The sequence below is a fragment of the Nyctibius grandis genome, chromosome 14 (assembly GCF_013368605.1).
Source record: "Nyctibius grandis isolate bNycGra1 chromosome 14, bNycGra1.pri, whole genome shotgun sequence".
Classification (NCBI taxonomy): Eukaryota; Metazoa; Chordata; class Aves; order Nyctibiiformes; family Nyctibiidae; genus Nyctibius; species Nyctibius grandis.
Window position 1 is genome coordinate 12255704 of NC_090671.1, and position 25138 is coordinate 12280841.

At 58.4% G+C, this 25138-nt stretch overlaps 1 protein-coding gene across 11 annotated transcripts in view; it reads left to right on the forward strand.

Moving 5' to 3' along the window:
* Positions 1–25138, forward strand: part of NCOR2 (nuclear receptor corepressor 2) — a 240334-nt gene that overhangs the window by 193141 nt on the left and 22055 nt on the right. For all 11 annotated transcript variants that reach the window (XM_068412732.1, XM_068412731.1, XM_068412739.1 and 8 more), the window contains 10 exons: positions 4602–4749; positions 7639–8194; positions 12434–12554; positions 13497–13731; positions 18049–18204; positions 18758–18897; positions 18978–19083; positions 19595–19699; positions 20584–20687; positions 22912–23062. In XM_068412732.1, coding sequence (XP_068268833.1) covers positions 4602–4749; positions 7639–8194; positions 12434–12554; positions 13497–13731; positions 18049–18204; positions 18758–18897; positions 18978–19083; positions 19595–19699; positions 20584–20687; positions 22912–23062 — 1822 coding nt within the window. The remainder of the gene's footprint in view (positions 1–4601; positions 4750–7638; positions 8195–12433; positions 12555–13496; positions 13732–18048; positions 18205–18757; positions 18898–18977; positions 19084–19594; positions 19700–20583; positions 20688–22911; positions 23063–25138) is intronic.

The window sequence follows — 25138 nt, forward strand, 5'->3', positions numbered from 1 at the left end:
CTGGCTAATAGAATTCACATGGCTGAGCCCCCAAGGGGTGCTTTGAGAATGCAAAGGACAATGTTCAATGCAGGAATCTCTCCAAGCAAGCTATTACAGCAGGAGTAAAAAGAAAGACAGGAAAACGTTCAATGACTCACCCAGGAATTTAATATCCTAGTCAGTCTATAGGAATGAGAGAAAGAGAAGACATCGGCGATTCTTTTTTATTAATTCGCTATGCACAGAGACACTCCTGTGTTCCCATGTGTCGCCGAATTGTTTTTAGAAACAAAGCAAACAAACTATATAAAAGACCCCAAAACCGATATAAAGACTGGAATGAAACGTGCATCGAGCCCTCCAAATGTAAAACGTTACATTATAGAGATATCATTGTTCGTTACCGGAGAGAATCTGCAATAAGATCATGCAGCCTAGCTGGCAGGGGAGCCGGTGTGTATTAATTTACTCTGCTTCCTAATGTTTCAGAAATTATATCACGGAAGTGTTTTTCTGCAGAACCACATTTTTGCCCGCATCCGTCCCTCCAAGGCAGCCGCTAGACTGCTCCAGTCTAATTGCTCACTCTCACTTGCCGTTTATATCAGCATCATCATTTTATTTTTTGAGCATTGGAGGCTCTGGGATTCGGTTGTGGAGAAGAACAATGAGTGTTCAGCTGTTATTTATTGTGCTCCATTGTTTTGTGGCAACAGCAGATGCCAGAAAGCTGAATAAAATACAAGAACAACTGAGATTAAATTGCCATAGACCTTCCTTCCTGACTCCTAAATATATTCACAACCGAACTGAGCCTCCAAATCTCATCCTACACCCAGCCAGGAGCTCTGCGGAGGAAGCACGTGGCGAGGCAGTGTGGCATTGCCTGGTTTTGCCGTGACATCCCCCGATTATTCCCTGACCTCGCCACCAATGGCTATTGCTGATCATGTGCGGGCAAACACAGTGGCTCTGCTTTTCTTCCTCTTGCTTAATGAGAGTAAACTTAATTAGCAGATCTTATTCGTTTCCCAAATGGGGCTTATTAATATTGTAGCCTTGTCTTCCAGGTAGGTGTGACACGGGGTTTCAGCACGTGCAGGAGACTCTGAGGAGCTGCAGGGCTGGGCAGGCAGCAGTGACCGGTATGGGACGGGGAGCAGAGCCTGGCAAGGTCCCTCCATCCCCAAACGTGGCACAGCGCAGCGCGGAGCAGGATGTCCCTGTTCCTCATGCTGGGATGGTGCTGGGTGGGATGGGACTGGCATTTTGACAGCCCCTTGTGTGCTGAACCTCAGCTGGCCAAAGCCAGGGGAGCTTTGGGGACAGGGGGACCCTCCCTTGGAGCATCCAGCATTAGGAAGGAGAAGGGTTTGGGTGGCAACAGGCAAAGGTGTCTGGCACAGTGACACTCCTTTTCTGCCTCTCCCACGTGCTGTGTTTGGGGTTTTAATTTGAAGACCCATCCTTTTACTGGAGAGGTTCTTCTCCAGCCCATTTGAGGAGCAGAATCCCACTGTGCTCTGACGGGGCTGGATGCCGCAGGTCCTCACCCTCCTCCCTCTGCCAGCACCCCCATGGCTCAGGGTGTCGTGCCAGCCGGCTGCACCGTGGGACAGGCAGCCTGGTACTGCTGGGGCAGGGTCAGGCCACATTGAGGCTTCGCTTTATCTGCCCTGCTGTGTGTTTTGGCTTGGTTTCACTGCCGAGTGGCTCGGATGTGTCCCAGGCATCAGCGTCACTTAGCCTTGACCTTCTGCACGCTGCGCTCTCTAATCTCGGCGTTTAAGGCAAGCGGGGCACTGGGGTACACGGTGTCCTCAGAACTGCTCTTTTTGTTAGCGGTCGGAGATTAGGTGCTGTCTTCACCAGGACCTCTTTGCTGTGTGATTGTCGCTTTGGTCTAGTGACCGTTGGGGCTTGTTTTGGCTTGTGCAGAGAAGAGGGGTGAGTTATCTCCTGGGCTGGTGCTGGTCCTGCTCGGAGGACCAATCCTTTGGATTCCTCCAAGCAACATCTCTGCGATTCCGTGCTTTTTTTTGTGTGGTGCTGGCTTCACACAGCAAAGCTGCTCCAGGACAGCCTGGTGGCCTCTTCTGGAGGGTGAACAAGTCTACCCTGCCTTGATGCAGAGCCTTGGTCTTGGGATGGGGAACTGAGACCCTCCTCACCATGGTGGGCAGAGAGCTCCTGCCTGTGGGGTCATCTCTCTGTCCCTTCCCATTGCTGCTGGCTGCTGCCGCAGCCGAGCACAGGAGTCACTCTGTGGTTAGACCTAGTCCTGGGGCAGTCTCAAATACGCGTCGTTACATCACACCAGGCTGGGACTGCCTGGTCTTGCTTTTAGGACAGGCTGAGGCCGATGCTGATGGGAGGTACCCATGCTGGTAGCGGGGTTTGGAAGCTATTTTGGCCGTTGCTGCCACGTCAGGTGGTGAGTGCAAGGAGAGGCCAGATTTGTCAGGACGGCTGCTCTGCCTGTGAGGCGGAAGGCCAGAGAGATGTTGGGTCCAAGGGCTGGTAGCATCTCCATCTCCTCCTCCAGAACAGACAGTGCAGGTGAACTTGAGTGGTGGGAGGCAGTGTCCAGTGCCTGGGGTGGCAGGAGGGGAGGTAGGGGAAGAGCTACCCATCCCTGCCAGGCTGGGAGTCAGCGTGACGGGGCTGGCTGGGGACCAGCTGCCTGGGAGGACAGCATGGAGGAGCAGGCATGGAGTGACCCCTCGTGCAGGGTTCGGTGTCCTCCCTGCACACAGCGTGTCTCCTCAGTGGTCTTGGTAAGGCAGATCGCTCATGTGGCACCAAGTCGTGGATGCTCCTGCAAAAATACCTGGTGGTGGGTAAAGAGCAGAGACCCCATGGGCTGGGACAGCACAAAATGAGCATCCAGGTGCCCATAGCAAATGGTCCTGGCACCTTCCCGTGGCCTCACTGGTGATCGCTTAGATTAAGAGTACATTGTGATGATGGGAGACACCTTGTCCCAGACATGGCTCACAGGGACTCTTCCATGTCCCCCGCAGTCATGGTTAGCCTGCCGTGTCAGACGCGGTGGCCCTGTGGCTGCTTGGAGAGGCAGAGCAGAAAGGGACCCCTTTCCTGGGCAGGGTGCCGGGAGCAAGGCTGCACGGGGCAGGCAGAGCTGTTGCGGGGTGGTGGCCTGAACGTATCTCTAGATCTGCTGCCTGGATTTCACATCACCTTCCCTACATACCGGCAGTGGGGTTTGCCAGGAGAGGGACCCACGGTGCCCCCGGGCAGCCCCGTGGCTCTGGCCGGGCAGGGTGCTGAGGCAGAGGCTGCTTCCCCGGCGAGGAGCCTGCTGCTGCCCGCGGCTGAGTCACGGGCCCGTGAGTAAGAGGCAGAGAAGCCTTTGCCATAGTAACGTCGGCGCTTTGTCACTGCACGAGCGTGATGGGGAACCGCTGCTTCAGACGGAGCCGCGCGGCAGAGGCGCGAGCACCGGCAGTGCCGGGGCATCGCTGCGGGACGGGGCGAGGGCACCGCGGACCCTGCCCGCCTCCCGCCGCCCCTCCGCGCCTGCCCCGAGCCCTTTCTCAAGGGCCTTTTTTCCCCCCTCTCTCCTGCCCTTTTATCTAGTTTGATAAAAATAGATTTCGAGCCAGCAGCGTTTCCAAGCAGAAAGCAGTTGTATTTGTTTGTTTTATCTGGAAGTTTTTTAAAGGCTTGGAAAGTTGCGGGGGGGGGAAGGGAGGGACCAGCTCTTCCAAGCACAGAGATCCAGCAGCAAAGTTAACGTTTCCACCGTGGCTTTATCTTTTCATCCATGTAAATAAACGTCCTACACACGTCATTCGTGTGGGGTTTGCAGGGAGAGCCGGAGATGATGGGCCTGTTCCTACTGGTAATATTTACTCAAGCAACAAGAGCAGGAAACAATAGCAAAGCCGAGACTTTTGCTTTAGGTCGGCGGGAGGGAGCAGCTCTCCGTGCCCTCGTGGCCGCAGCACGTGCCCCGGCGAGCGGGGACGGGGCCATGCTGGGGCAGGAGAGGGCTCGAGGCAGTTCACCTCGGGGATGCTCTGCGCACAGAGGCTCCCCGGCACGGGAGTCAAAGTCCTTTGGCAGCACCTGCCGTAGGGGACACGAAAGCTGGTGCATGAAAACGTTGGCTGGGCCATATCTGGGGCATCAGCTCCGTTATCTGCACACGAGCGTAAGGCCGCGGCCCCGCGCTGGCGTAGCTGGAGGTGGTCCCTGGAGCGTACAGGATGGACACGTCGCGTGTGTGTAAAGAGCGGACGCAGGACCCCTGGGCTCGTGCCAGCCCCGCGCTGGTGGCTTCAGCACACGCGTCCCTTGTCCACGCGTCCGTGCCACCCCTCCCGCAGAGGCTGGCTGCCGCCTGGGGCTGGAGCTCCCCGCTGGGCCGGGCGGGCCGTTACAGGACAGTCAGAGTTTTTTTGGCCAGGTGAGACCACGCTGCCGGGCTTTTGGCAGGCGAGTCTGGTCCTGAGGACTGATTTTCGGAGGGTTTACCCAGGGAGGCCGTGGTGGTGTTAGCATCCCTCTCGGCCCCTTGAGCAGGACCGGTGCTGTCTGCTCCCGCGTGGCTCCCCGTGGACTTTCCTTCTCACCATCCTCTGCCTCTTCCCCAGGAGAAGGAAAGGAACGCCAAGAGGAAGAAGAAAAAAGGCACCGCCGTTCAAAACGAAGAAGCCACTTTCCCTCCCGCAGCCGAGGACGAGGAGATGGAGGTGTCGGGGACAAGCGGCAACGAGGAGGAGATGGCTGAGGAGGCGGAAGGTGAGAGGCGTGGGGGGCTGCGGCGGGGGGAACACACTCGACTCTCCCAGCTTTGCTGTGGTTGTGGCGGAGGCACCATGTGTGGCCTCTCCAGGGCTGCAAATGTCACTGCTTACAGCGGGTCGTGTCTGTCACCCCAAAGCCACACTGAGGTGACGGCATCCCGCAGCACGAGGCGCTCGTGGCATTTTGGATGCCTCCGGATTTCATGCTTGCAAGGAGCACCCTGGGTCACTGCCCCCCTCCCATGTCTGTCTGGACGGGTGGTTATTTTTGGGAGCCCTTTGGTTCCCGATGTCCATCAGCGTGCGCTCCCACGGCACCCAGCTTACCAGGGCCTTGCACACTTGTGCACCCTTGTAAACCACATCTCGTGGTGTATCCCTCCAAAGGAGGGTCCCTGGGGGTTAGAGAGCCGCCACTGCAGGCTCTCAAGGAGGGATAACCCACCAAGGTTTGTGTGTGCCCATCCCCGTCCCATCAGGGCATCACTGCTGCTGCTGCCCAGGCTGCAGCAGGAGGCCGGCGCTGTGGTCTCCCACCGGTGAGGCTGGTGTATCTTGGCGGGTCTTTTCCTCCTCCTTCCCCTTTCAAGGCAGCGGATTCCTCCCTCCCAGCCATACCAAAGAAAGGAAACAACTTGAAAGTGACAATTTTCAGCTATTTATCGCTTAGAAAGCGCAGCAGCGAGTTTGGGGAAAATGCGCATAATTTTCCAACAATAGCCCCATTTGACTTTTGTCAAAGTAATTTAATAACTTAACCAGCGCTGCTGGCACCACGCTGGTTCCTGGCCTTAGCACTCAGCCTAATGGGACTCGAAATGGGAAATCTTTTTCAAATCGTCGTTGCGAGTGACTCATTACGAGGCAGATTCAAGGTAAATCTTTGTGCGAGGTGATACGTGACTCAGAGGGAGCAAAGTAAAAGGTAATTATTGCTCTTTGTAAGAGCGCCTGAGGGGAAACAATGTCTTTTTGAGATGAGAGACGGATCTCTTGACATGCTCCCGAGCCTTGTGCTCCAAGCCTCGTCTCTTGTTCTGCTGCTGGGCTGGGCTGCAGAGCTGAAGGCAGGCGGGACGGAATGGCACGGGCACAGAAGTGCCAGGGTGGTGTTGTGCACCAGGTGGCCACTGGCTCTGGGTGGCGTTTGGGGATGCTCAGGCAATAGCTTGGGGTCAGGGGGCTGTGTGGCCGGCCAGGGATGATGGGAAGGACTTGGCATGGGGGTTACGGTGTAGACCATGGATTGAGCACCGGGAGGGTGCAACTGAGCGAGTCCAGAGGAGGGTGACCAAGCTGGTGAAGGGTCTGGAGGGTCTGACCTATGAGGAATGGCTGAGGGAGCTGGGGTTGTTTAGCCTGGAGAAGAGGAGGCTCAGAGGTGACCTTATTGCAATCTACAACTACCTGAAGGGAGGTTGTAGCAGAGTGGGAGTCGCCTCTTCTCCCAGGCAACTACCAATAGAACAAGAGGACACAGCCTCAAGCTTCGCCAGGGGAGGTTCAGGTTTGACATTAGGAAGCATTTCTTCTCAGAAAGGGTCATCAGACATTGGAAGGGGCTGCCCAGGGAGGTGGTGGAGTCACCATCTCTGGATGTGTTTAAGAAAAGACTGGCCATGGCACTTAGTGCCATGGTCTAGTTGCCATGGTGGTGTCAGGGCAATGGTTGGACTCGATGATCCCAGAGGTCTCTTCCAGTCTGATTGATTCTGTGATTCTGAGGGAGTGTGCTGGAGCCTAGAGCTTGGTTGAGCCTGGGACAAGCCACCGTTGGATGTCTCGGCGTGGCATTCAGAGCAGCATCGAGTGGCAGCCAGGGAGAGTTTGGCCAGACGTGCTGTAAACCTCATCCCTGGGTGGGGGACGGGACACCTCGTTGCTTGATTATGAGTAAACGTTGGAGAAGGCTGAGGTTCCTGACCAGCGTGGTGCATTTTCCTGCGGAGGAAGGATGGATGTGCTCCGACATAGAGCCCTTGGGACACAGTCCCTCTGGGGCCACTCGTCTTCCTGGCATTTGAAAGCTGTGTGTGCTGCTATGGAGAGAGACGAGTCAAGGAATGCACGGGAGGAAGCCTTTGGGCACAAGCGTGAGAGCCATGGTGGGGATGTGCAGAGATGGGACCGTGGAAGCCTCCTGGTGCTCCTGGCCCTGGACGTGTTTGTCCGGCGAAGGCTTGGAGGGAACGATCCTCTCTCCAGCTGTAGAAACAATCTCTCGGCAGCAGCTTCATCATCAGCATTGCGTGGATGCTTGTGCTTCCAGCTCCCTTCAGGCCGTTGGTGGCAGATTTGGGAATGATCCTTTCCATGTAATAATTAATCTGTCCCACAGCGCTGCCAGCGCTCCGCTCTCACCGACCCTGACCTCCTTTCTTCTGCCACTGGCGGCTTAAACAACAACAAACATGCGCGGTGTTTTGGGATGGTCCCCAGCTGCCCTGGGGGGGTGGCAAAGCCAGGGACACGGGTGGCGTACGTCAGCGAGCAGGGTGCCAGTGAGGCGCCTGGCCCCAGGGAGCAGAGCTGACCCAGAGCCACGGGTGAGAGGGCGAGGAGGGAGCAGGTCCTGTCCTGCAGATCCAACCCTTAAAATCCAGCCTCCCAGTCACCCGGTCTCCAGGCTTTTGGGTGTGTGGTTTTGCGTTTGGGTGGGAGTTGACAGGAGTCATCGTGCGGGGCAAGCAAAGAGGCCACCAGAGCACCCCTTTGCTTAGTAGGGTCTGGATCCGGGGATCCCGGCGCTGCTCTCCCAAGGCTGGGATCATCTCCCCCTCGGAGGAACGAGGGCGTTCTCCTCCCATGGGAGGGGGCGGAGGCAGCGATATGGGAAGCGAGAATCTCAGGCTGATCCTTATTTTTATTTCTTCCCTTTTCTCAGCTGCAGTAAATAACAGCTCCGACACCGAGAGCATTCCCTCGCCAAGGCCCGAAGCCAAAGAAGGAGGCGAAAACGGGGCCAAGGCACCACCCGGGCCGGGAGGTGACTCCAGCACAGAACCAGCAGTCAAGTTGGAAGAGGCTCCGACACCACCCGACGCTCCCACCGCTCCCCCCACCGACCCCGCTCCCCCCACCAGCCCTCCACCGGACGCAGCTCCAGAGCCGCCCAACAGCGAGGAGAAGGTGCAGGAGGACGTGGTGGTGGACGTGGTGAAAACGGAGGAGCCGGAGGAGAAGGTGAGCGAAGAGCCCTGCAAGAGCGAGGTGAAGAAGGAGGAGAGCGAAGACAGCCAGGAGAAGGACAAGGGGAATGACAAGAAGGCGGAAAGCGGCGTCGGCGGCGGAGGGGCAGTGGGGACGGAGGGGACGCCCAAGGCTGAGAAGAAGGAGAGCCATAAAGGCAGCAAAGGCCCAGGGGTGAACCCCGACAGTGACTCCAGCGCGACCTGCAGTGCGGACGAGATGGACGAGCAGGATGCAGTGGACAAGAGCAGGTAGGAGCGGGGAGAGCAGTGGGCAAGCGCACGGCCCAAGGGCCAGGCGAGCGTCTCCATGGCGTGCCACAGTGCCCACGGGCGCTTGCGTGAGCTCCTCCTTGGGAATGTCACCGCTCAGGTGCTCCCCCAGGCGAAGGGACGTGCCCAGCTGTGTCCCCACGTGGCCGTGGCCCTTTGGCCATCGCTTGCAAAGGGGCCGTGACACAACGGGCAGTGCGATGTCCCAGCGTACGGGTGCTGCTGGGCAGTGGCTGCGGGCAGGTGTTGGGTGCAGAGCCGCTGCTGGTGGCAGCCCATGCGGGTGACGCAATGGAGCGGGACGTGCCCTCGGGGACAGCGGGGTTGTGCGGAGGCACAGGCTGGTTTGCCAGATCCGGGGTTGGGAACGGTTTCTGTCTGAGTTGGCGCTGGCAGGAGAGAAGTCACATCAGGGACGTGTTCCCAAGGCAGAGGAGTGAGCTGCTCCCTTGGCAGAGATGGGGGCTGGATCTGTAGGGGTGTGTTATCTGTCCTGGCCATAAAGGGAGGATCATGATGTGGGCTGTGCGAGCTGTCTGGCGGTAACGGCACTTTACCTGAGCCACTGCGGTCCCGAGCCCTCCACCCACCCCTGGGGCTGGCAGCTGAGGGTGCCTCTGTCCCTTCCTGGGTGGCTCTAGGGACAGAGAGGGGAAACACTGGTCTCCTCCTCTTCCTTGAAGAAATGTCCTGTTCCACTCCTGGCCCTTCCCACCCAAGAGCCTCGCAAACGGGGAGAGATTTGCCTGTTCTTTAAAGTGAATACATGTGCCTTTGTAGTGTTCATTTCTCTGATGGCTCCTGCTCCCATCCATGCGGGCTCCTGGGTCAGCTCCTGGTCTCTCTGAGGGACCTCCTTCCCAGATGGGAGAAAACCTCCCAGCAAGGGGGAGCAAGGCCAGTGGGGCTGCGCTCCTTGAGTTTAACATTAACCCAGCCCAGAACAGGACAGCAGCAGCTCGGCCTGACTTCCCAGCAGCCAAGGAGCGAGGCGTCTCGGGAACGGCTTTTCCATCCCCGACTCCTCGCTGAGTCAGTGCCAATCTTGCTTGTCAAACAATTACCAGCTTCCAGGAATATTAAACATTAAACAGGCGTCCCGCAGCTCCCGGGCCACTCCTCTTACCCGGTGCGGGTGATAGCAGAGCCTGATGGCACAGGAGAGCTGCAGCCAACGCCGCCGCCTGGCACTGCCCAGCCCGGGAGCACCCACGGGGCTGGTCTGCAGCACCCACGGGGCCGGTCTGCAGCCGGATCGGAGGTTTCGGCACCCGGCGGGGACTCAGTGCCCTTCCCCGGCGTAGCTTTGCTCCCAGGCGTTTCCCCGGGGCCGAGGGCCGCTCGCTCGCAGGCGGTGCCGCAGCCCCGCTGCCGCAGCGTGACTCGCCGTGAGCCGCACGAGGCAGCCGAGGTGCCGCGTGAGCCGCCCCGTCACCGCATCACCCGATGCTCGCCCGCCCACCCAGCGCCCGCGGGGCGTGGGTGCTCTTCCCTGCGCCTGTAACAGCGTCAAGCTGTCCGCGGCGTCTCCCAGCAGAGGATGGAGCGGGGCTGGGATGTCCCTGAGAGGGAAGGGGTGCAGGGCTGGTGTGGGATGTCGGGGCAGCCTTTTTTGGGTCCTCCTGCAGTTCACACTAGCGAAGAACAAGTCCCTGGCTCCGGGGAGCCCATGAGGGAAATCTGGTAGCCGTCGCCTTTGCACAACCACTGCGTGTGTGAGGAGTTGTGTTTGGCTGCATCACGTCTTAGTGTGTTGGCTCATCTGGCAGTGAAACTGGTCCGCTTCTCCATGGCAGAGGTGAAGGAGTTTGGGGAACGTGGTTTTCCTGGTCACCCCCAAAGCTTCATGCCGTGGAGGGGACATTTCCACGCCGCTGAGGCTCACCCGTGTGTGTATCGACCCTTTCCTGCTCAAATCCTTTTGCCATCCCTCCCAGTGCCATCAGCCGTGTTTAGGGACTAGTGGTTGGGTTTGGGAGGCCCCAAGTTGGCAGCAGGTGGATATGAGATGCTGAGGGTAGTTTGGCTGGTGCCTTCCAGAGCACGGCACCCAACAGACAGCCCCGTGTCTGGTGCAAGATTTGCTGGGAGGGACATAATAAATTACAAAATTTGCATATTGATAAATTTAATACTGGCTCTGGCTTCCTAAGCGTCAGTGCTGCAGCTTTGTGTGGCCTGAAGGTCCTGGGAGCAAGTGCCAGGTGCCCTTGTCCCCAGCCACGTGTCTCAGCAGCCTTTGGGGCATTGTACCCTGCCAGGAGCCCCATTCCCCCGCAGCCTGACTTCACAACACCCGTGGGCAGCCGGCGTTGCAGTCATCCAGGGAGCAGCTTGGATCTGTTGCCCCTTGCCTGGTCTCCCTTGGGTGCCCAACCAGAGCACCCCGGTCCCAATCCCGTCCCCTTCCCCTCCGATGCTGGCACCACGCGGAGCGAGGGCTGGGGCGGTTGCAGCACCGTGATGAGTTTATTCCCCGCACATGGCCCCGCCACGCTTGTTTATTCATCCGAGGGTGAGCATGGGATGACCTTGAAATTTATAGGCTGAAGAGAGCAGTGAAATAGCAGCTAAAGTAAACAAATGAAGCTGTAAAGCTTGAAAACTATGAACTGGCTTTAACAAATTGGAGTCGAGAAGGAGAGAAGGCGGAGATGGTCTGGAGATACATGGTCCCCAGGGTCTTGGCATGGGCTCGGGAGCTGGACACGCCAGGGGTTGGACCTGTGGGCTTTGCACGCCTCCATCCCCGTCCCGTTCGGTGGCACCATGGAGATGCCACCGCGCACTGTTTGCACAGGGCTCAGCATAGCCATCTGGGTGTCTACCAGGGGAAGAGCAAATGGAGAGGGCACGGGGCTGCAGAGCCGCTGGGCTGGACACCAAATCCCATCCAAATCCAGCCTCTCGTCTTTCAAGTGATCCGAGTGCCCCGGCCACGTGCACGTGGTTGCTTGCCCAGGCTTTGGCACCTTGATAAAAGACAGTCCTTGAAGAGGAGCATGAGGCTCGAGCACCACGTGTGAGCTCCAGAGAGCGGCATGATACCCAAACGCAATCTGAACTGGTCACCTTGCTCTGTAACTCCCAGCTCCGGGCTCCAGTTCTCCCTCGGGTTTATTCTGGACAACAGCAGATTTGCTAGAAATAGTTAGTGTAGAGGACGAGGGAAAGAGGGCTCGAGAGCCCGTTGAGCCAGCTGGTGAAGGGTCTGGAGGGTCTGACCTACGAGGAGTGGCTGAGGGAGCTGGGGTTGTTTAGCCTGGAGAAGAGGAGGCTCAGAGGTGACCTTAGTGCAATCTACAACTACCTGAAGGGAGGCTGTAGTGGAGTGGCAGTCGGCCTCTTCTCCCAGGCAACTAGCGATAGGACAAGAAGACACAGCCTCAGGCTTTGCCAGGGGAGGTTCAGGTTGGACATTAGGAAGCATTTCTTCTCAGAAAGGGTCATTAGCCATTGGAAGGGGCTGCCCAGGGAGGTGGTGGAGTCACCATCTCTGGATGTGTTTAAGAAAAGACTGGCCATGGCACTTAGTGCCCTGGTCTAGTTGCCATGGTGGTGTCAGGGCAATGGTTGGACTCGATGATCCCAGAGGGCTCTTCCAACCTGATTGATTCTGTGATTCTGTAATGGTCTCATTTGAGCACAGAGCCCTGTGGGGGTTGTCTTTGGAAAGCAAGATTTGAATCCCAGCCCACTCCCTGCCTCCCCTCAGCCTCGTCATCCTGTGGCAGAGCTGCCCCACTTGCTCGCTGGGCATTGCTGGGCCGGGTTGCACAGCGGGGAGCGGTTCTGTGCCCGCCCTCATAGAGCAAAGCAGCCCGGGGACGCCTGCAGCCCCCCAAGGTCAAGGTGCGAGACACCTCCCCGGCGGCTGCGGGTCCCCGTGCTTTGGGCAGCGCGGCAGATTTTCCTGCTGAGCCACCTCCTGTCAAATGAGCGTCCTCACGGTGGCTACTGAGATCTGGGGAGCGGTAGTTGCCATCGAAACAGGTTTGGGGCCAGGGCAGCAGCTTGCAGGGCTGGAAGCCCAGGTGCGTGATGTGTTCAAGAGCCCAAATTCCCAGCGGCGAGCAGCAGCCCAGCACGCTCCTCTCTGATGACGAGGATGTCCTCAGGCTCAGCAGCATAAACAGAGGGGTGCAGGGTGTGGGGGAGCGATGGGACGTGGAGCTTGCCCATGGCATTGCCCGGCTGATGTGCGTGTTCTGTGTGCAGGTTGCTGTCCCCCCGGCCCAGCCTGCTCAACGCTGCCAGCGATGCCAGGCTGAACTCCTCGCCGCAGAAGCCGCTGGACCTGAAGCAGCTGAAGCAGCGCGCTGCCGCCATCCCTCCCATCGTGAGTACCCCCCAGGGAGGGCCGGGGCTGGGAGCAGAGCGGCCGCAGGCGCCTCGTGCATGCTCTTCCATCGGGCTGCGTCCCCTGCGTGGCACGTGGCGGGGTGGCACGGGTGTGCTCATCCCTGCGGGCGGCCGAGCTGGGGGTCTGCAGAGAGCTGGGCCAGGGCGGTGCGAGCCCCCCGCAGGCAAGGTGCTCTCTGGGCAGAGCGTGGTCCCAGCAACGTTGGGATGTCCCTTGAGCAATTTTGTCACAAACTTGTGGGAGGTCTGGACAGAAAAAGCTTCTCATTGCCACATGACTGCTGCCTCCCGTTGCTTTAAAAAGCGAGCGTGCACCTTCCCAACCCTGTGCTTCTCTTCATCTCATGTGCTTGAAGGATACCACGTGAGAAGCATTTATGCCCTTCCTCACCCAGAAGCTCTGCTTGGTCCCCCTTTTTGACTACCCGGTAGCCATGTGCTGAAAGGACATGTATTCTCTGAGGCTGATGGTTCCTCCTGGTGCAGTGGCTTGAGCTGTGACACAAAGCACCCTGGTATCTCCAGGGTCAACACCAGAGGAGCAGCATCGCAGGGTGTGGGGGAAGGAAATCCCTGCTTTTGGGTTTTGAGTACTCAGGGAGAACCCATTCCTGATGCTCTTCCAGTTTCCCATGTTGCAGCTTAAGGTGTGGCTGCTGTAGTGTGACTTCGGGCAAAAGCTACAAGCACTTACCTATATATTAGAGGTTTTAAACAAGGGAAGTCACCAGCACAGAGCTGATAGTCTGTGGGCTCTTTTAATCTCCTGTGGCTGGTGAGCTTTGGAGCCCTGTTCGGGATGGTAAGACTTGCAGTGATGGCGTGGGGCAGGTGCCTCTCCTAACACCTTGATGTCTCCAGGACTGTTATGGATGTCAGCAGCACATTGGAAGTGCCCCCAATTCTTATTGCGTTGCAGATTTCCGAAGGTTTCTCGGAGGGGATATTGCAGAGTGGGAGCGTGAAGCCTCAGGTGCCTCCCCATGCCTTGGCCCTCTACCAGCAGCAGATCACGAAAGCGCACGAGTCTGCCCGCGAGGACGTGCCCCCCAGCAAGCTGTCGCAGGCCCAGCAGCAGGCTGAGAAGGAGCAGCAGCAGCCGAGCAGCAGCCCCAGGGGAAAGAGCCGGAGCCCCGCGGTCGGTGACAAGGAAGGTAGGAGGATGCGCGTGTCCGTGCATGTGTATCCGCGCAGAAGTGCCCGCTGTGGGCGGCTGTACGCAGCAACCAGCTTTCCTCCTCTTGGGTGGAAGCTTGCTTCAACCGTTGAAAGCACTTTAATAGCATCTTGAAGCAGGACCAGAGAGGCATGGCTAATTTCCCATGTTCATTAGACAGCATATCGTGTCTCGTTGAGCCTACAGCAAACACTGGGCCAGTGTGGAGCGCTGGGGAGGTGAAGATTGCCTTTATTAGTGTCTCTGCCATTCACTTGAGAGCAAAGGGGCCTGGAGGCGTGCCAGGGATCCGGGTACAATGGCTCTTTTCTACCTTGCTGGCTTTCTATAAAGAATGCTTTTAATGCTCAGCGGGGACCATTATTTCATTTAAAATCAATGCTAATACTGTGACTCGGAGTCCAAAGGTTCCTGTAAAGATTCCCAGGGCTTTCTCCCCGGAATAGCTCTGATGTGGTTTGGCTGCCTAATGAGCAATTCAGAGTTTCCCACCGTAGAGTGTCTGAAGCGTTATTAGCTTGAGCACCTGGGGATCAAGGTTAAAGAGAGACGGGAAGTCCTGATGAGACCATTCTCTAAATGTGTTTTTAATCTTCTGTTCCGGTTCAGAGTCTGTGTCCCTGCCCCTCAGAGCCAGCCTGTGGCTCAGTTGCATGTGAAGATGAGACACTCACCAGTGGTGTGATCAGAGGAGCAGGGAGGTCAGGCTGGGGGGGGTTGATGTCCCCCAGTGCTGGGTCCTGCACAGGGGTGGGTACAGCTGCAAAAACTACCTGCTTATGCATGGAGATGGAGGGTGGGTGAGAGCACACTGACAAGGCAGATCTGCACTGGACCTGGGCTGTGATCTTTGCTGGAAAAGCGCTGCACTAGTTCACCCTCTGGCAGCCAGGATCTGAGCAGCCTGCTCTGCTGCAGTGTCCAGGCCCAGGTATTTATTCTTCAAGCTGTCGTGTCCCTCTGGACAGAACGATGTGCTTGCAAGAAGAGTTGGTTGCTGGCACTTGGCCAAACTTTTTTTTAAACAACAAACACTTCCATGTGTGCATCATATCTCCAGGATGTTTTGCATGTAAGCAAGGCAGGTGACTGCTCACCTTGAAAGTGAGGGAGTTCCCCCCGAGTCACGGTGTTGCCACCCTTGAAGTCCCGTCTCCAGCTGATCTCGTCCTCCTGTGCTCGTGTTTGCCCCCCGGGTGGAACAGTTCCCCTCCAGCTCTCCCCGCTGGCAGCGGATAATCAGGTTTGATCTCCTCCTGCGCCGTAATCCTGCGGGGATCTGGTCTTGCCCAGCTCAGCTTCCTGGGGAGCTGGGTGGCACAGCCAGCACTCGAACCTGGAGCTCTGCATCGCCAGCATCCCAGCGCTGCGGCTCCAGCTTCCTCAGGAGGATGAGGAGATGGGCAGGTTTGTGTGTGTTAGGTACAAGGCAGGGTTTGGGGGTTGGAGATTTAACCGTGCCATTCTGCGACCTGTTGGCACCGCTATTAATGCAAGGGTGTGATACCCAGGTGGATTTTTTAATGGCTTTGTTCTCTGCAAAGCTCTGATGGTATGAAGCACTTTATTCTCTCCTCTCGCACCTCTATAGTGCTCTGAATCTTCCATGTTAATGAAACTAATTACGCCTCCTTGTACCCCTGCGAACATCTCAGCAGGTCCTGGGCTCCAGCCACGGCATCGCCAAACCCTGCGTGCCTGTGCGTGCATGCTGGTGCCACGGTGGGTCTGGGTTGCACGTGGACTGTAGGGATCATAGGCTGGTCTTCTCTTCGTGGTGGGAATGCATTTCCCAAACTAGCAGGTTTGTGATAAGAGTCACCTTGAGGGGAGAAATCGAGTCCCCCAGAGCCCTGATTTTAGTACGGGTCTGGACTCAGGCAGCTGCTCAGTGCTGTCTCTGCCTCTTGGAGCACATCCCAGCTGGGGATCAGGGGTTAGAGAGGAGATAGCCAGAGAGTCCTGGCAAATCTGTGTACATCCCGTCCCTCCCCTGCTCTCCGAGGCATCCCAGTGAAGTGGCAGGCATCCAGACAGCAGACATCGGGCTGCCACCCCACCTCTATATGAGCCTCGCGTTAACCAGGGGAGTCCAGCACAGCCTGCAAAGCCTTCGGGAGAGCAGCCCCGTGCCGCCTCCCAGCCAGGGGCCAGCACCGCCGGAGCAGGTACTCCTGTTCCTCCCCTGCTCAATAAGAGAGCTTGAACTCTTGCAGCCGCTCCAGAGATCAACATCCTTCACGCCGCCCTGGAGCCGCTTCAAAGCCGAGTCTTGCACACATCCTGGCCGAGGCGCTGGCTGCCTTGCAGCCGCTGGCCGGGGCCATGCCGGCTTGGAGGGCGGCCAGCCGTGCCGTACCGTCCCGAGCGGGGCCGGGCAGGGGCCGGCAGCCCTGCCTGCATCTCACCGACACGCGGACGGGTCCCTGCTCCCGTTGCCGAGTCGCCGTCGGGCAGATCTTTGGTGATCGCCTGGCGGTTTGAAAGCCAGCAACATGTTTTGTGTTGATTTAGTTGTGTTTCATTTGGCCTTCGTAGGCGATGGGGAGCCAAGAGCATTAATTTGGATGACGGATCATATAAACTCTGACTCCTTCGCTCCCATTCCAGGGGCTTGACAAACGGTAATAGGAACTCGCTCTTCCCAGCGTAAGTGGTGTTTTATCAAAAGCTGGCTGAGTTATAGCCACCCTCTAATGCGGGGGCAATTAGGGGCTGGCCGCATTTCACAGCCTGGAGAGGCACGCGGGGAGGGGACGGCTCCCGCGGGGAGGGGAGGAGGACAGGGCTCTCCAGGAGCCAGCCAGGGTGCGCGTAGCCTTGGCTGACATGAGCATCTTCAGCCAGGACGTCCCAGCGCCGTTCGCCCCCGTGTGAGCAGAGCCGAGCAGGGCTGAGCTGTAGGGGAGAAAATCCGGGAGCGTGGATGTGCCAGGGACTCTCGGTCCGGGGGATGTGCCTGGGTTCCCTCGTGCTGGCAGGATGGAGGGATCCTCTCTGGGATCCAGCGTGGGGAGAGAAGAGGCTGCAGTCGAGGTCTGGCCCCACCAGGCTGCAGAGGTGTGAGTGCCTGGACACCTCTGCCTGCCGATAAAGGATTTCTTCTCTCACTGAAGGGGACAAGAGTAATCTCCCAGCTTCTGAGTACACTGAGCATTAATAATGATAATGCAGTAAAGCCTCATTAAATTGGGCCTCTGATAATCTACTTGCCCCATTATTAGGCTTAGCAGGATTCAGGCATCTATTTTTATCAAAAATTGATGGTTAAAGGCTGGGTTCATTTGTGATTGCTGTTGTTTACTGCCCAGTTTCTAATTTCTGGTCGATGCAGACGTTAACGCAGGTGGGTCTGGGGAAGGAGGGCAGTGCAAAATTAAGTGTTTATCGATTACAAGCAAATCCTACCAAACCTGCCTGTAATCCATCCCGAAAAGGCCAGCTCATCCGTCTGCTCAGCAAAGCCTGAGAATGCTCTCGGGGTGCAGCTGGTGCAGATGAAGCCCCTCTTTTCCCCGGCACCCCGCAGAGCACAGCAGGGTTCGGGCGTCCCCAGCATGACTCCTCCATCATTAAGCACTTCTCGGCCTCCGATCAGCCTTTTTATAGCCGGGGTGAACCCAGCCTGGCATCCAGCATACCCCGAGCCACAGCACTTCAGGAGGCTTTCCTGCCCCCGGCCCCGGTGCCTTGCAGGGGACCAGAAAGCCGCCCCGCTCCCCGCAGAGGCGCCCGGTTGTCCTGCAGAGCCCGTCTTGACCTTTGTTTGCCTTTGGCAGTCTCGTACAGCACAATTGTCCCAGGTGTTTGGAGAACATCTGGTCACTTGAGGCACCACACGTTATTCCCTCGCTGTCCAACAAGTTGACACCGTTATTTCTGGCCCCCTCCCACATGGTTTATAGCTGGCGGCCGTCCTTTAATAGTGGCTGAGCTTTCGCGTCGCGATGTGATGTGAAGATGAGCTTGTTCCTGGCATGCCGGTGCACAGTGGTCCCCGGCAGCGGCCTGGGGCTCCCTGGGCACCCTGTGCCCGGCTGCACACCGCAGACCGCGTTGTCACCAGCAAGCCAGTGCCTGCTGGGTGTCCCCGGAGGGATGCCAACCTTGGTGCCTCTTGGCTTTAACCCCAGCGAAGGGTCTGGCAGGGTCACCGTTAGTGCCCCCGGCCCTGCCGCGGTGGCCGATGCGGAGCTGTGGGCACAGGCAGGATCCGCCCAGGAGCAGTTTGCACATGGCCAAGCCCTGGCGAGGAGCTGGCCCCTGAGCTGGTCGCTTTCTGTTTGCCTTGCAGAAAAGTCCGTGCACTTCTCATCCATCGCAGAGGCTCAGAAGCTGAGCGCGGAGCCGACAGCCGCCTCGTGCTGGCCCCCTGTCCTGTCCTACTCCCGGGATGTGATAAAAACCTCTCCCCAGGCGGAGCCCCACTTGTTTCAGTATAACCCACCAGGCAAGTAAAAGCCACCGGCTGCATGGCCTGTGCCCTCCGTCCTGACCCAGGCCTGAGGACAGGGGTTATGGTTGCAGCCAGTATCACAGGTCGTGCTCTTAAATCGGTGCAGCTTTTTGGGGGGCTAAGAGAGAGGGTTCAGCAGAAACCTGCTAACACCTTGCTCTGGCCTGGCACGGAGCTCTCTCGCTGCTAATGCCGCGGTCTGGGGGTGGCCAGGCAGGTCTCCCAGCTCTGGCTGGGGCACATTTAGGGACGTGGGTTGTCACAGCACGGTGTGGGCGCTCCCTTGCTGCTCTCATGCAAAGTCAGGCAGGTTTCAGCCCTCGCTGTGCTGTCCCTCTCCTGCTGGAGGGCAGACAAGGTGGGCGCAGAGCATCCTCAGGCTGCAGAGGGGACGAGGCAGTGATTTGAATTATTCCAGTCCTTTCCAAAACTATCGTGTGACTTGGATCCTGGTGCAGGGACAGTTCCCCGCATCCAGCCCCTGCTCCCTCCCTTGCCCCTCTCTCTCTCCCCCTCGGCCTTGCTAATGCTCATGTTTTCTTCCCAGGACACCCCATCCCACTAAACCTGCATGATAGCTCTCGCTCGGGGCTGCAGAGGCTCGCGAGCATCTCCAACCCTCCTCCCCTCATCTCCTCTGCCAAGCACCCCTCCGTGCTGGAGAGACCCGTCGGATCCATCTCCCAGGTACGGTGTCGGGCGTGAGCGGCCGGGGCTGCCTCGCAGGGACCGGCACCCACTCCCTGACCTCCCCTCTCGCACCGCAGGGCATGCCCATCCAGCTCCACACGCCCTACAGCTCCGAGCACGCCAAGGTCCCCGTGGGCTCCATCACTATGGGCCTGCCGCTGACCATGGACCCCAAGAAACTGGGTAAGGAATTGGGAGGCGAGTGATTTCTCATGTGCTCAGAGAGCAACGGGGAATGAGCTTGGCAGCGGTGTAGGGGAAAGGAGGAGCACAGGACATGGCAAGGGAGCACAGAGGGACCTGCTAAGAGAATGAAAGGATTAGTCTGTCAGGAGAACAGAGACACGGGGAGCTAAATTTGTGCAGTGTAGGAAAGCAGCAACTCGGTCAGGGACGCATCCCAGTCTATAAATACCCTCGGGTTAATACTGTGATCGAAGGAAGGAAATATATTGACACTCCTCAGGCCAGTAGGATAGAGAACATCGCCTGAAGTGAACAAAGAAAGTGTTTAGTCTGCAGATTTGGAAGCATTTCTGCACAGCAGCGAGGGTTGGAGCAGGACCGAGTCTGGGGAGGGGGGATCCGGGCCCTATTTCCCCGTGTGCCCGGGTCCTGTTATAAACCAGGGCTGGGTTTCCAACGCCAGCCCCGTTCGTGGTGCAGCAGCTGATACGTGGGTAATGTTTTCCAGTGCCTTTTCCTGGAGTAAAGCAGGAACAACTTTCTCCTCGAAGCCAGGCCGGCCAGCCGGAAAGCCTGGTTCTGCAGCCGGCCCAGGAGGGCTCCGTCCTGCGGGGTGAGGAGCTGGGGGCGGCGGGGGGGAGGGATGCTGGCACTGCCGCTGCCCTGATGGTTTGAGGTTGGGTTGCTGGGGCTGTGCCCAGCCGAAGGGATCTCTTCGCCCCTTTTCTCCGGCGTTGCCAGCGGGGTGGCAGGTAGGTCTGTGCATTGTCTCAACATTTCCAGCCATCTCCCCGAATCAGGGCCTTGGCCATTGATTTTGGAGGTTTTGTGTTCAAGGGGCACCCAAAAACCTATTGTTTAAGACAAAGCAAGACCTGTTTAAATTCCATTAATTGTTTTTTCAGGCTCTTCACTCTTGCTGCTGCAGCTGGGCAGGGACCCCATTCCCTTTAAATGCAGCCCTCCACGTTTCTTTCCCCACTAGCTAGGCAGAAGGAAATAAATGCAAAGGTGTTGCTTTTAAGTGCCAGTTTTGGTTTGTGAAACCCCCCAACTGAGGCAGTCAGAAGCCCAAGGGTCATGGGCTGGCCCCAACCCGGGACAGATACACACGAATAAACTCAAACCACCCCGAGCTGCGTCTCGCTGGAGATCTGCTCTGATCACATCAGGAGAGGCTGAGTCAGGCTGGGCTTTCTCCCGGCCCGTAAATCTGCCCAGCCCCTCCATGAAGGCAGCAGGGAGCTGATAGCCTCAAAATACCCATTTTTTTCCACCTCCCAGCCCCACGCTCAGGGCTGGGTCCCTCAGGGCAGGGGATGGAAAGGGCTCTGCAAGGCATGGGATTTAACCCCGACATCTCTTGGAGGGCTTCTCCAGTGCCTCAGCTTACTAGAGACTGGGTCGAATCCTGCACTTAGTCACTCGTCTCAGCCCCACGGGTTTTGTGCTGAACTGCAAATCCAGCCCCCAGCTCACTGGCTTTGTGTCCTACAGGCACTTCCCTCGGCTCTGCCTCGGGAGGGAGCATCACCAAGGGAACGCCCACATCCAGACCCCCTCCGGAGTCGCCCATCACCTACCGAGGATCCATCACACACGTAGGTCGCTCGTCTCCGGCGGGTTTTGCTTCCTGGGTGCTGGTGGCTGCAGCTTGGGTGCTGGACACGGGGGTCGGGGGTTTGCAGGGCGCGCGCGGGGCTGAACAGCGCAGGGCTGCGATGCTCCCGTCCCATGGGGTGCCTCTAAACCCCCCTTTGCTGTCCGTAGCTGTCAGGAACAGAGGTGAAAGCAGCTTTAAATGGCTCTGGGAAAATAATCTTGGCCAGTGCAAGGAAGTGGAGCGGAGGAGGTGGGTGGAGGGCCCCGTGTGGGCGGAGGAGAGGGGCAGGCTGCGAGGTGCGTGTGAGGTGGCGAGGGCTCCTGGCAGGGCTGAGCGCGCTGCGCCGGGGGTCCTGCCCACGGGCTTCTGGAGCAGGAAGAGGCTTTGGCCTTAATCTCCACCATCCATCTTCAGAAGAGCAGCTGGCAAGTGGGCGATGGGTTTTTGCAGTGTGAGTTATTGCTCGTCTGGTAACAGAGCGGAGAGCATTAAAAAAAAAAAATCTGTTTCCCGTGGGGATTTTATGTGGCCATCACTCAGATATTTAGAGCCAGTTGCGCTCAGATTTTTGCCTGCCTCCTTCAAGGAGGGTGACCGTGTTCCTTTTGGCCCTGGGGACCTGAACCTGAATCCTGGCCCGGAGCAAAGGCTTATGTTGCCTGGTGCCCTGCATCCAGCAGCTGCCAGGAGCGGATGCTGCGGGGCTGTAAATAACCCATCGGGGCAAACGCATGCTCCGTCCCCTCGTACGCCCCTGCAGCAGCAGTGGGTGGGCATGAAGGGTCTGCAACACCACGTGCCAGAGATCAGAAAATGAGCAGAGGTTGCTGAGACACTATTTTACATCCGTCTAGATTGCTTTGTTTGGCTTGGGAATAAGGTACCAAGCCCAGACCCAGGGCATTGCCTGCCTCTCCTGCTGGTCCCTGCATCCTTCTGCACCCATGGTGGGGAAGGAGCCCCCCGTTCCGGCAGCAGCTCCGAGTACCAGAGCTGATATTTGATCTTGAATTAGTAATCTGGTTTGCAGAAGGCAGATCTTGAATATATGCTCTCTGCTCTGAAGCCATCTGTCATCACTTGCTTTCAAATCCCCCCGAGCACGTCTGCGGAAGGGAGATGACTTACCTGGGGATGGGGCTGCCGGCTCTGAGCACCGGTACCGGGTGTACTGAAGGGCAAACGATCAGGGCATTGAACCTGGGGCACGTCCCGGTACTGCGGCAGGGTTTGGGGGACTGGTGGTGCTCGGGAGGCTTGGTACAGAGCGGGGACATCTCGGGGCTGGGGAAATAGTCTGCGCTGGCACAACCTGGAAGCACCAGCAAAGGTGGCTGGGGCATCGCTTCCCACGAGCATCAGGCCGGGGGGTCGATGGGGTTAGAGGGGCAGAGTAGGCGGGTGTCAGCCAAGAGCATCACCATCGCTGTGCCTTCCCTGCGGTGGGGTGGGGGACTGTCACCCCACGGCGGCTGTTCCTGGTCATACCAACAGGTTGCGGTGGCAGAGGGGTGTTAATGACCAGCATCGTCTTCAAGGACATCCAGCTCTGGGTGTTTTGAAGGGGATTCAGAGAGGGGCAGGTGGCTGCGCATTGTGTCCATGTGTGCCTCGGGGGACAGAGAGATTTGGGTTCACACCAGATTGTGTATGGAGCCTGATGCTGTCTCTGTTGGCTTCGCTGCCCGACCTGCTCCGGGACCCATCTCGTTGCCACCTGCTGCCTCTCCCGGGCGAGCTGCCAGCTGCCAGCCCTCGGCAGGTCACCATGTGCCCTGGGCGGGCAGGACAGCTCCGCGGCCCCTGCGCCAACCTGGGGAAATAGGCTGCAGGGAAAAAGCTAACGCTGGAGCAGTCCCTGCTGTCACCATGGTGTCCCCAGGAGGGCACCAGCCCTGTCCCCCCAGCCCTGCGGGGTGGAAGCGAGCTGGGTAACTGACTTCACGCAGGGCGAGAGAGTTGCTGTTTTGGAGTCTGTGCTGTCCTCACCCCCCGCCTCTTCCCAGCAGCCTCGCACAGATCACGTACCTTTTTACCGCTCCTCATTATCGTCCTCATCAATAATTAAGCTGCGAGTCCCTCGCTGTTGGCTGTGCCAGGAAGCGGAGGCCGGGCGCGCTCTCCCTCCGCTCGGCCTCCCGGGGGGAACAGCCTGTCCCTGGGCGCGCGCTTGCTTAATTGCTTGTGACACTGTTAAATATGGATCTTGGTGGCTTTCCAAGGGCACCCCGGCAGAAGTGCTGTACAAAGGAACCATTACCAGGATAATCGGAGACGACAGCCCCAGCAGAGCAGAGAAGGCGAGAGAGGATGCCATGCCCAAGGGACATGTCATCTACGAAGGGAAGAAGGGCCACGTGCTGTCCTACGAGGGTAAGTTGTCATCCTCTGCCTTGTTAGGGCAGGCGCCGGGGGCTTGTGCCGCCGGGACTGGGTGTGGGGAGTTGTTTGAGGACAGGCTGACGACGTGCAACAGGCCAGCCTGGCGCCTTTGCTCCCAGCGTCGTTCCTCTCCCTTCCCACCCCGCCTGCGTGCAGCCTGGCTGGGTTTCCCTCTGTCCTGTGTGGTTATCTTGCCTTGGAGGCAGCTTTGCCAGCGGGCAGGGGCACGATGGGGCCATGGCCATGGAGAGGGTCTCTGGTTTTGGCTGGGGCCATGGCCATGGAGAGGGTCTCTGTTTTGGTTGGTTTTGGGGAGCAGGGGAGAGGAGAGGACCAGACGGGAAGGTATTGCCTTCATCCCTAGCACCCTGTGCAGAAGGGAACTGTCCGAAAACATTATGAGAGCATCCCCAAGCTCTTGGGCCAAGGTGGGACTCAAGAACCTGCAAGATGGAGGCAGGTCAGGTAGTTTGGTGTAAAGGTTTACTCAGACATCAGATTCCCACCTGCAACGTCTTGGGCACTGTGCACCTTTCCCAGCACAGCACGAATCCTCCCGGGCCCGGCAGCACTGTGCCTCAGTACCTTGTGAGCTTTGCTACAGCATCTGTAGCTATCGGAGGGGTGGAGCCATTCCTGCGTCCTGCAGGGAGCCTGTCTGGGGGTGCATTGGCCTGCTGCCCCCTGCTATCGCCCAGAAGCGTTTCTTCTCAGCAAGGGTCATTAGACATTGGAAGGGGCTGCCCAGGGAGGAGGTGGTGGAGTCACCATCTCTGGAGGTGTTTAAGAAAAGGCTGGCCATGGCACTTAGTGCCCTGGTCTAGTTGCCATGGTGGTGTCAGGGCAATGGTTGGACTTGATGATCCCAGAGGGCTCTTCCAACCTCATTGATTCTGTGATTCTGTGACCCTGAGGGACTGCCCAGAGCCCCGTCCAGGGCGAGAAGCTGCCCCCGGCACAGACGGAGTCACTTGTTAACCCATCTGACCTTGCCTGGCCGCAGAGCAGAGTACGGCAAAGCAAACCCAGATGAGCGGCTGCATCGAGCCTGACGCCGGGCTGCTCCCGGGGGGCTCCGGAGAGAACCGACAGCCGCGTTGCAGCTTGCACCCCTGCTGCACGGTGATGTCCTTCCTCGGTAAATGCCGACAGTGCCCCGCCGTGTTGGCGTATCGGCAGGCAGTCACCAGCTGCTCCTGCCTGCTCTGCGCCTGCTCGCCCCATCGCAGCTCTGGCCATCAAAGCTGCTCAGCGGGTCCCCGTGGCTCCTGTCGGAGAGGAGCAGATGTTGCTCTCCAGTGAAGCTGGAAACACCTCCTCCATGCTCGCCTTTCCCTGTGTGCTGGGTCGGGCATCTCTGGCATGGAGCCGGGCTCCTCCTCACCCGCAGCTGGGGTCGGGAAGAGCTGAGTTACAGACCCCACAGCCTCGTGTCCTTTTGGGGCGAAATACCGGTGTGTGCTCTGGCATGCGCGGGGACGGCCATCCTCGTGTGTCACCTCTCTGCTCGGTTGAATTTGGAGATGACTAAGGAGCAGATCCGAGCCTCAGCCACACTCGCCCGCCTCAGCAGGTGTCTTTGGTCGGCTGCTGTGCTGCCTGAACCCTCTGCCTCCCTCCCTGGGGCATAGCATCCCTTGTAGCCTGCCTGGCAGCCCGGGCCCCGGGCCCAGTCCTGCAGGCAGAGGGTGCCCAGCAGAAGCCCCTTTCCTCTGGCCCACAAGTGCGGGCAGCTGGTTCCATCGCAGGCTGGTTGTTTCATCCAGGGCCAGAGGCAGAGGGTTTAGGTCAGGCCACGGGGGACAACTCGCACGCTGCAGGTGATGCCACCTCTGTGTGTGCCCGGGGACCGCAGGGACCTTGCAGGATGGGGCTCTGTGCCGTGCCCAGCCTGTCCCGTGCCTGCTGCGTTCGCTGCCAGCTCCAGCCCAGACAAGAGGTGTCACCGCGGGAGCCTCGTGTCCGGGCGCCCTTTGGGACAGTTGGCAGGGCTCGGAGAAGGGAGGGCGCAGGAAGCGTCGCAGGACTTGTTTGTGCAAGAAGCTATTTTAATCTCCTCTGCCCGGG